Source organism: Otolemur garnettii, unplaced genomic scaffold, assembly GCF_000181295.1.
Source record: "Otolemur garnettii isolate 467f Iridium unplaced genomic scaffold, OtoGar3 scaffold00127, whole genome shotgun sequence".
Taxonomy (NCBI): domain Eukaryota; kingdom Metazoa; phylum Chordata; class Mammalia; order Primates; family Galagidae; genus Otolemur; species Otolemur garnettii.
The window spans coordinates 1863287-1873412 of record NW_003852522.1 but is presented as its reverse complement, the minus strand read 5'-3'; the positions used below and the strand labels follow the sequence as shown (position 1 = coordinate 1873412).

Sequence of the window (10126 nt, the reverse complement as noted above, 5' to 3'; positions counted from 1 at the left end):
GTGTCAGGCGCCTATAGTCCCAGCTACTTGGGAGGCTGAGGCAAGAGAATCGCTTAAGCCCAAGAGTTGGAGGTTGCTGTGAGCTGTGACACTATAGCACTCTAGCCAGGGCAACAGCTTGAGACTGTCTCAAAAAAAAAAGAAAAAGAAAAAAGAAATCATTTTATCAATTTTTTTTTTTTTTTTGAGACAGAGTCTCACTCTGTTACCCTAGGTAGAATGCCAAGGCACCATCATAGCTCACAGCAAGCTTAGTCTCTAGGCTCAAGCCATCCTCTTGCCTCAGTCTCCCAAGTAGCTGGGACTATAGGAGCCTGGCTAGTTTTTCCATTTGTAGCAGAGATGGAGTCTCACTCTTCCTCAGTCTGTTCTCAAACTTTTGAACTCAGGCAATCCACTGGCTTCGGCCTCCTAAAGTGCTAGGATTATAGGCACGAGCCACCACACCTGGCCTACAAGCTTTTTTTTAAAGGGTTCCTTTTGCCTGATATCCTTGGGGCACAACCAGGGCCCTGAGTCCCCCCAGAGCAGCCCAAAGAGACTGCTAGATATTGTCACTATATAGGTGAAGTCCAATTTTCCTGGGCACAGCCTGCCCAGGGTACCCACTCACCTGCATGCACTGGAAGAGAAGTGTCATGATGTTGCTACGGGCCACAAGTTGTTCCACATGGCCACCCAAGCCCTCAGCCAGGCCACTGAGCAGGTCCAGTGCCACGATCATGAAGTCCTTGTCAGGGGCCTCGTACTGCTCAGGGTGCTGGGTGTACATCTGGGCATAGATGGGGGCAGGGAAGCAGGTGAAGGGAGCAACCTAGGCATGGGAAGTAGGGGAAGGACAGGTGGGTAGGCCTCAGGGGGTGGAGGGTACTCACCATGGCCTGGGCCAGTGTCTTCTGCACCAGGGTGACACAGCGTTGATAAACAGGCTCACAGTACGGCAGGAAGCCACTTTGTAGGGCAGTGGCCACTGATGATAGGCACTGGCAGGGAGGAGAGCAAGACAGGGGAACTCAGGTGAGGCAGTGTATGTAGGAGTCCAGGTGGGGCCTAGAGCTTACTCACCTCCAGCAGAGGGAAGAGGTCCTTGTCCTCATCCTTGAGCTCATTCCACTTCTGAATCAGTGGCGGCATCAGCTTCTGGATGTACTCCTAGAGGGAAGTGGGAAGTTGGGGCTCCCTAGGTTGGGGTGGAGGCCTGTGACTCAGAGGCTCCTGTTGCATCATTACTGAGACCATCTCCTCATGGTAGCTCATGAGACTCTGCAAGGCCCGCTGTGGACCAGACCTCCAGGCCCTTCTCCACTGAGCGCTGCCCACCCCACCCCACCTGCCAGGGAGCCTGGATCACCACATCTTGGTGCCCCTAGGCCCCTGAGCTCCCAAAAACACAGCACTCACCACACTGTCTCATAACTTTCTCCCCCACTAGACTGGGAGCAGGGCGAGGGCAGGGGCCGAGTCTGTCTGTCTGCCTCTTGAGGTCATGGCCACATCCCTGACATGCGACACGGGGTCGCCACCAGGTCACCATGTGCAAAGAACATGCGGATAGGAAGGCTAGAGCCACTCTGGGGTCTCACCGGCTGGTTAAGGTGGTGGCCCACAGAGTCAGCTAGAGTGCCGATGGCGTCATAAAGGATGAGCAGGTTCTTATGCTGGTACTTGCCAAAGGCAAAGACAAGAGTGTCCAGGATGTAACTGAGGTAGGGCACCAGCTCCGTGCAGGCCTCCTCCTCCAGGGTGGCAAAGGCACTGGCAGGAGGAAGGGCAGGACAGGGTTCTAAGTGGACACTATCAGGTGGCATTGGGCCCCGAGCAGTGGAGAAGGGTGCACTCAGGATCAGCCAGTACGAATACTCAAGAAATCAGTGCCCATCAGCAGTCACAGGTGTCATCACTTCCCAGAATGGGGCAGGGAGATGGGTTGGATTGTGAGGTTAGGGGTCAAGGATCACCTGCACGCTGCCTCCTGCACCCTCTTGTTGCCATCTAGGATGCGTTTGAGAAGCTCCGTCATCAGAGGCTTGAGGTGCATGTCGGGTGGTTGGCTGACCACCCAGTGGGCATAGCGGCTCAAGGTCCAGCAAGCAATGGAGCGGACCAGAGCCTTCTTGTCTGACAGGCACTGGATGAGGTGTGGGATCAGCTCAGGCAGATAGGGCACCATGCCCTGCATACAGCCTGCATCAACCAGAAATAAGAGGGACAGTTCAGCTGGGCCCAGACACACCCACCCTAAGGAGAGAAAGGATCAGCCCCACCTAACAAATGGGGAAATTGAGGCTCAGAAGTAAAATTACAGCCAGTTCACAGAGCCAGGAAAAGCCAGAGGCAGAGGAGGAAACAGAACAGAGGTAGCTCATCACAGGTGATGTGCTACATTATCTGATCACTGGCTAATAACAAATATACCACAATGTACTGTGTTTCCCCGAAAATAAGACCTACCCAAAAAATAAGCTCTAGCAGGATTTTTATGCATTTTGTTAAATATAAGCCCTACCCTGATAATAAGACCTAGTGATGGGTGTGCAGATAGGCTGCATAGCCACGCCATGCATTTAGGCACGGAGAGGTAAAAAAGACTGGAATACCTTTTATCTGCCACAGCTCCTTTCTCCGAGCCATTCGCACTTGCGCAGGTGTGCATGTGGTAACTGGGGTCACAGGCATCCTATTGCGCATGTGAAAATGGCTAGGAGAAAGGAGTTCATGCATCACTAGCACCAGCCCCACCAACAAGGTCGGCTACCCCTGTCAGGTTCCAGAAGATGACTTAACTGTATTTGAATAAATGTAGATTGTTGTATTATCCTTAATAAAAATAAGACATCCCCTGAAAATAAGCCGTAGTGTGTCTTCTTGAGAAAAAATAAATAAAAGACAGTGTCTTATTTTCGGGGAAACATGGTATATAGTGAGTAGGGTTTCATGGGGCAACAGTGACCCAGAGGGAGAGAAGTACTCTGCATTTAAACAACCAGGCGTTGCGGCGGGTGCCTGTAGTCCCAGCTACTCGGATGGCTGAGGCAAGAGAATCACCTAAGCCCAAGAGCTGGAGGTTGCTGTGAGCTGTGACGCCACAGCGCTCTACTGAGGGTGACAAAGTGAGATTCTGTCTCAAAAAAAAAGAAAGTACTCTGCATTTAAAATCCTTCTTAAAGGCTCGGCGCCTGTGGCTCAAGCTGGCTAAGGCGCCAGCCACATACACCTAAGGTGGCAGGTTCAAATCCCCAGCCCAGGCCCGCCAAACAACAATGATGGCTGCAACCAAAAAATGGCCGGGCGTTGTGGTGGGCGCCTGTAGTCCCAGCTACTTGGGAGGCTGAGGCAGGAGACTCGCTTGAGCCCAGGAGTTGGAGGTTGCTGTGAGTGTGATGCCATGGCACTCTACCCAGGGGGACAGCTTGAGGCTCCGTCTCAAAAAAAAAAAAAAAAAATATCCTTCTTAAATGCGTAAGATTTTTCTTTTTATCAACTTTTAACATTTTTTAAAATTTTTTATTTTTCTCCTTTTAGAGATTCTTGTTCTGTTGCCCAGGCTGGAGTTCAGTAGCACAATCATAACTCACAATAATCTCGAACTCTTGAACTTAAGTGATTCTCCTGCCTCAGCCTCCCAAGTAGCTGGGACTACCGGCACAAGTCACCAATACTGGGCTAATTAAAAAACATTTGTTTTTGTACAGATGAAATCTCAAGATGTTGCCCAGGCTGGTCTTTAATTCCTGGGCACATTCCCACCTCAGCCTCTCAAAGTGCTGGTATTATAGGTGTGAACCACCACACTCAGCCTTCTTAAACCATAAACACTCTGATAATATGATAGTATGCCCCCAGGCTCGGCACCTGTGGCTCAACAGCTAAGGTGTCAGCCACATACACCTAAACTGGCGGGTTCGAATCCAGCCCGGGCCTGCCAAACAACAATGATGGCTGCAACCAAAAAATAGCTGGGCATTGTGGTGGGTGCCTGTAGTCCTAGCTACTTGGAAGGTGGAGGAAGGATATTTGCTTGAGCCCAAGAGTTGGAGGTTGCTGTGAGCTGTGATGCCATGGCACTCTACCCAGGGTGACAGCTTGAGGCTCTGTCTCAAAAATAATAATAATAGTATGCCCCCAATAAGGCAAGATATAAGATCTACTTTTACCAGCATGAGGTCAACTTCCTTTGATATTTTCCCATCAATATGCAATATACCTAACATAGCCTGTTAATACATGTACAAATTCTAAGTAAAATATATTACATACCCTATTAGTTATAGGGTATGCTAATCATCTATTTTATGTGGATACCTTTCCTCAGATAAATTTAAAAGAGTGGAACCTGCTGCTTTGCCTAAAATTTTTAGGGCAGGTCTAGATGCAGCTGCCTCTCATGATGCCTATAACAAACTGACAAGCTCTTCATCACGTGGTGATGAAGATAGAACAGTTTGTCTACTTAAGTCTAGGGCAAGCATAGGGAAGTACGTTATTATTGTTGCTGTTGTAATTATACTTACAACAATTTTTTTTTTTTTTTTTTGGAGACAGAGCCTCAAGCTGTCCCCCTGGGTAGAGTACCGTGGCATCACAGCTCATAGCAACCTCCAACTCCTGGGCTCAAGCAAGTCTCCTGCCTTAGCCTCTGAAGTAGCTGGGACCACAGGAGCCTGCCACAACGCCTGGCTATTTTTTGGTTGCAGCTGTCATTGTTGTTTTGGAGGGCTGGGCTGGATTCGAACCCGCCACCTTAGGTGTATGTGTCTGGCGCCTTAGCCACTTGAGCCACAGGCGCCGAGCCTATACTTACAACATTGATGTACTGCTCTGCCCCTGAGAATGAAGGAGAGGGCTTGAATTTTGGGGCTTTAGCAGCTCCTTCCAGGCCCATGGGCCAAGGGGAGGCAAGAGATCTCTGAGCTGTTTGCAGGGGGGTGAGAAGGCCACCAGGGAGAACTCAAGCATGGCATCATCAGTGGGGCATCCATAGTGGCATGCCAGCACACAGTTAGCGGTCAGGCGCAGACAGCCCAGGTGGGCACTCACCCTCAGCAATGGCACCCAGCACCAGGATGCCTGACTCCTTGACGACCCACTCAGGGTGGAAGAGGAGGCCCTTGAGTAACGGAAGGAGGTGGGGCAGCAGTTCCTCCCGGAAGACATTGGCAAGGACATCCAGTGCAGCTGCTGAGCACTTCCCTGGGTGGGGGAACATTGAGGGGTAGGCTCAGGGAAGCCCAGTCAGACAGGCAGTGGACCTTCCTTCACTGCACCCCCTGGGATCAGAGATCATAATCAGAATCTTCATTATCTGTTCTGCATCAGTCTGATCACCTACCAGCAGGGAGACCAGGGCTTGCCACCCCCACACCTCCACTCCACTCCACCCCACCCACAGGTTGGCCACACACTCAGATTCCAGTCAGACAGAGCATCGTCATCATCATCATCCTCTGCATCCTCAGAGCCATCCGGCCGCTCCGCCTCATGGGGCAGTGTTACTGTGCGTGACTTGTGGAAGCGTGGCTTAATGTCCTGCTCGCTGTCAGGAACTGCCTCATCTTCTTCCACATCCCCCTGGGGGCAAGGCCAAGCAGATTGCTAAGTACTATTGGGACAGCAGCCCCAACACCCTTGCCCATGCCCACCCATGCCTGACCTTGAGCAGAATGATGTCAATTTCCGAGTACTTCATCCCATTTACCAGAATGGGAATCAACCTGTCCAGAAAGAGGCTGTTTGTTAGGATGAAGGGGGCCCCCAGCAATAAGAGCAGGGAGCGGGGAAAGGGGAATATAGCACAGAGAAAAGGGAAGCAGAGGTGTGGGTAGAACCACTGATGAGCCATGGGGCAGGCAGTGCCCAACATGCTGACATTGCTTGTTGCCATTCATTCATTTCCCTATTGGGGACTATTCCAACTTCATCTCAACTACCAAAATTAGAACACACTTGACACCATGTCTGGTTCCAAAGAAAGGCTCTTACCCCAGACCTGGTCTCTAGTGACTTCCAAATTTTTGAATACACTGAAAACCCTGACCTATGGCAATGGTCTCATCATTCCCAGAACCTGTCTGCTCAGCTTCAAACCATAAGACATGATCAAAAATGATTCAGGGGCTTGGCACCCGTAGCTCAGTGAGTAGGGCACCAGCCACAATTACCAAGGCTGGCAGGTTTATGCCCGACCTGGGCCTGCTAAACAACGACAACGGCAACCAAATCATAGCCAGGCGTCGTGGCAGGTGCCTGTAGTCCTGGCTACTTGGGAGGCTGAAGCAAGAGAATCGCTTAAGCCCAAGAGTTTGAGGTTGCTGTGACCTGTGACACCATGGCACTCTCACCCAGGGCACCATAGTGAGACTCTGTCTTGAAAAAAAGATTCAGTGATAGGTGATGACCCTAGTTGGTCAAGGAGAGTCAACTCTAGAACTTTTATTGGGGATTCAAGTCAAGCGGGAATGTCTTTTATTTTTTTTTGTAGAGACAGAGTCTCACTTTATCACCCTTGATAGAGTGCCGTGGCGACACACAGCTCACAGCAACCTCCAACTCTGGGCTTAAGTGATTCTCCTGCCTCAGCCTCCCGAGTAGCTGAGACTACAGGTGACTGCCACAACTCCTGGCTATTTCTTGGTTGCAATTAGCAGTTTGGTTTGAACCCGCCACCCTCAGTATATGGGGCCAGTGCCCTACTCACTGAGCCACAGGCAACACCAAGAGGGAATTTCTTTACTCTGAGGTGCCTAAGTTGGAAGGGTGCAAGCCCACGGCACTACTACAAAGGTCGTACATGAAGACAAAGCCAATGTGAGGCCACAAAGATACCTTTAATTTCCTTTGAGTACCTGAATCCAACCATGCCAGAGCTTTTGTTGACTTTTCATTTATGCCTGTCAATTATCTAATTTTTAAGCCATAAAAGCTACATTTTTTTTTCCTTTTTTTTTTTTTTTGAGACAGAGCCTCAAGCTGTCCCCCTGGGTAGAGTGCCATGGCATTACAGCTCACAGCAACCTCCAACTCCTGGGCTCAAGCGAGTCTCCTGCCTCCGCCTCCCAAGTAGCTGGGACCACAGGTGCCCGCCACAACGCCCGGCTATTTTTTGGTTGCAGCCATCATTGTTGTTTGGTGGGTCCGGGCTGGGGATTCGAACCCGCCACCTTAGGTGTACGCGGCTGGCACCTTAGGCGGTTAAGCTATAGGCACCGAGCCTACATTTTTTTTTCTTAGAGATAGGGTATTATTCTTGTTGCCCAGGCTGGAGTGCAGTAGACTAATAGTTCAGTACAGCCTCAAACTCCTGGGCTCAAGATCCTCCATCTCAGCCTTCCTGGTAACTGTTGTAGGCACCACCTCGCCCAGCTTATTTTTAAAATTTTTTGTAGAGATATAAAGTCTTCTTGTATTGTCCAGGTTCATCTGGAACTCCTAGTCTCAAGTGACTCACCTCAGCCTCCCAAAGTGCTGGGATTATAGATGTGAACCACACACCTTGCTACACTCTTATATACAATTTAATGTACATAGGATTGAAAATGAACTGACAAGGAGGACGGAGACTGAGGCAAGCACAAGAAGTGACCAGATCGGAAGGTAGAGGCACAGCTGGGAGTAGAAGCTGGGGTAAGACAGAGGCAAAAGTGGTACTCACTGGACCAGATGGGAGGCCAGGACTTCCTTGCAAATGGGCTGCTCGGCCAGCGTCAGCCAGAACTCACAGGCCTCGAGGGCCACATTTTCATCATGGTCCTGGGTCCTCTGCAGCATGTACTATAGCAGGAGGGAGAGGAAGAAGCTTAGGACTGGCCTACCTAAGGTAGGCTCCCTGACCCCCACAATAGGCTGTCCGCCTGTGAGCCAGGGCTGGCCTTGGTTGTGCACACCTGGATAATGCTGTGCATATGAGGAATGAGTCTGTCAATCCGCACTTCCAGAAGCATTACCAGGGCACGACACACATTCTTCCGCACTTCAGGGTCGTCATCTACGGCCAGGGCAAACAGGTGCTACAAGAAAAATCAGGCTCAGATGTGACAGTCCCTGGGTCCTTATACCCTGCCCACCAACCACCTAGCAGCCCACCTCGATGAAGGTGTCAATGTTGTCCATCAGTGCCTGGGCCCGGTCCATGATGAACTGGTTCACACAGGCAATGGCATGGGAGCTGGCAGGGAATAGGCACACGGGTCACTCTACCCTACCTGTGCACCAGTCACCCACCCCAGGACTGCTGGAGACCTCTGGAGAGCCGCACACACCGGATCTTGGGGCTGCAATGTTTAAAGAACTGCAGGAACTTGGGGATCATGATGTTGAGAGGTCTGTTGAGGGCATCACTGTCCAGAAGTTCTGATGAGTCTTCGCAGATCTTCTGCAGGGCTCCAAAGGCTCCCTGAATAGACAGTCAAAGAGATGGGTGTGGCTGTGGGGGCTGGCCTGGGGTGGCTGTAGCACCTATTGGGGCCATCCACAACTTGTTGCCTACCTCACAAGTGTTGTAATCCTCTGAGTTGAGCAGGTTACACAGCTGAGGCAGCAGCTCAGGCCACATCTGCAGCTCCCCCTTAGAAGCGATGGTGGTGATGAGAATGCCTGGGGCAGGAGAAAAAGAACACTACCTCAGGCTGGGCAAGGGCTGCCTGGCACCTCACCCTCCACACGGGGCACCCACAGCATTGCTTTTCTGTACACTCGCCCACATATGCCGTAACACCTCTTCTGAGGTGGTACACAGAGAGGATACTTATTGATTCAGCAACCATCTCTGAGCCTTACTGTGGGCCAGCTCTGTTCTAGGTCCACAGAGACAGCATGTAAAAAAACACAAAGTCGGGCTGGGCGCAGTGACTCATGCCTGTACTCCTAGCACTCTGGGAGGCTGAGGCGGGTGGAATGCTTGAGCTCAAGGATTCGAGACTAGCCTCAGCAAAAGCAAGACCCCCATCTCTAAAACAAACAAACAAACAAAAATATCTGGGCATTGTGGCCGTACGCCTGTAGTCCCAACTACTTGGGAGGCTGAGGCAAGAGAATCGTTTGAGCCGAAGAGTTTGAGGTTGCTGTGAGCTATGATGCCACAGTACTCTGCCAAGGGTGACAAAATGACACTCTGTCTCAAAAAAAGAAAAAAACAAAACACAAAGTCCCTGACCAGGAGGAGCTGGAGGGGACCATGAGATAAAGCTAAATCAGCCAACAGAACCAGGAGGCCACATGACAAGGACCAAGAGGGAAATAAAGCAGAAATACACAAGAACATGCTCAGTTGAGAGTAGCAACTTTAAATTGGGTGGCCAGAGTGGGTACTGTCTTAAATATTTGAGCAAAGACCTAAAGGAGATGAAGTAGCCATGGAAGGATCCATCTAGGTACCTGGGGAGAAACTATCCCATGCACAAGGATGGGTACATAGAAAGGCCTATAGTCAGGACAAGCATGGCATGCCCAGATGGGCCAGAAGCCAGTGGGGCTGAGCAAAGAATGGGAGGTGAAGGCAGGGAGGTGCTGTGGGAATGATTTAGCCTGCCAATTTAGAAATGCAGGCACCTAGGGCACCCATAGCATAGTGGTTAGGGAGCCAGCCACATGAACCAGGGCTGGTGAGTTTGAACCCAGCCTGGGCCTGCTAAACAAACAAACAAGAAAAAATGCAGGCACCATATACAGCAGGCACCTGAGGGCTGTGAAAGTGTCTGGCAACAGAGCTGAATGCAGCAAGTGTCATGGCAGAGGTGGCATTTACCACCACCAGATGGCAGTATTTCCCCGAGAGGGGGGAGAAGCTACCTCTGGGAGGGAGGTGCTCCCTGCAGTGCCTAGGTACACTCTGAGAACAGAGAGGTGTGGAGTCTCCTCCATCTGTCTGTGCAGTCTTGTCTATATCAACTCTCTGTGCCTGAGTGTCCTTAACCCTCAATGGGAACAAAGAATATCACCCTCCAAAGGCTACCAGCAGATATAATCCAAGACTTAAAGCAAAGCCCAGTACCCAGAATGATCTCAGTAACCCTTGATCCTCAGGCTGGCCTAGGAGGGGATGTAGTTGGGACCTTATTGCTTTTTTTTTGAGACAGAGTCTCACTTTGTCACCCTCAGTAGAGTGCTGTAGCATCACAGCTCACAGCAACCT

The 10126-nt window shown here is 50.7% G+C and overlaps 1 protein-coding gene and 1 non-coding gene across 2 annotated transcripts in view; both read right to left on the bottom strand.

Moving 5' to 3' along the window:
* Positions 1 to 10126, bottom strand: part of TNPO2 (transportin 2) — a 20774-nt gene that overhangs the window by 4051 nt on the left and 6597 nt on the right. Inside the window, exons 3-16 of the mRNA XM_012810128.2 lie at positions 8649 to 8715; positions 8483 to 8589; positions 8256 to 8389; positions 8080 to 8161; positions 7881 to 8003; positions 7649 to 7767; positions 5651 to 5711; positions 5403 to 5568; positions 5038 to 5190; positions 1959 to 2184; positions 1584 to 1755; positions 1066 to 1152; positions 876 to 983; positions 614 to 772 (exon numbers count right to left, since the gene is read on the bottom strand). Coding sequence (XP_012665582.1) covers positions 614 to 772; positions 876 to 983; positions 1066 to 1152; positions 1584 to 1755; positions 1959 to 2184; positions 5038 to 5190; positions 5403 to 5568; positions 5651 to 5711; positions 7649 to 7767; positions 7881 to 8003; positions 8080 to 8161; positions 8256 to 8389; positions 8483 to 8589; positions 8649 to 8715 — 1764 coding nt within the window. The remainder of the gene's footprint in view (positions 1 to 613; positions 773 to 875; positions 984 to 1065; positions 1153 to 1583; positions 1756 to 1958; positions 2185 to 5037; positions 5191 to 5402; positions 5569 to 5650; positions 5712 to 7648; positions 7768 to 7880; positions 8004 to 8079; positions 8162 to 8255; positions 8390 to 8482; positions 8590 to 8648; positions 8716 to 10126) is intronic.
* On the bottom strand, positions 1839 to 1907 carry LOC111727865. Its single transcript, XR_002775311.1, has one exon. It is a non-coding gene; the product is annotated as a small nucleolar RNA SNORD41 (small nucleolar RNA).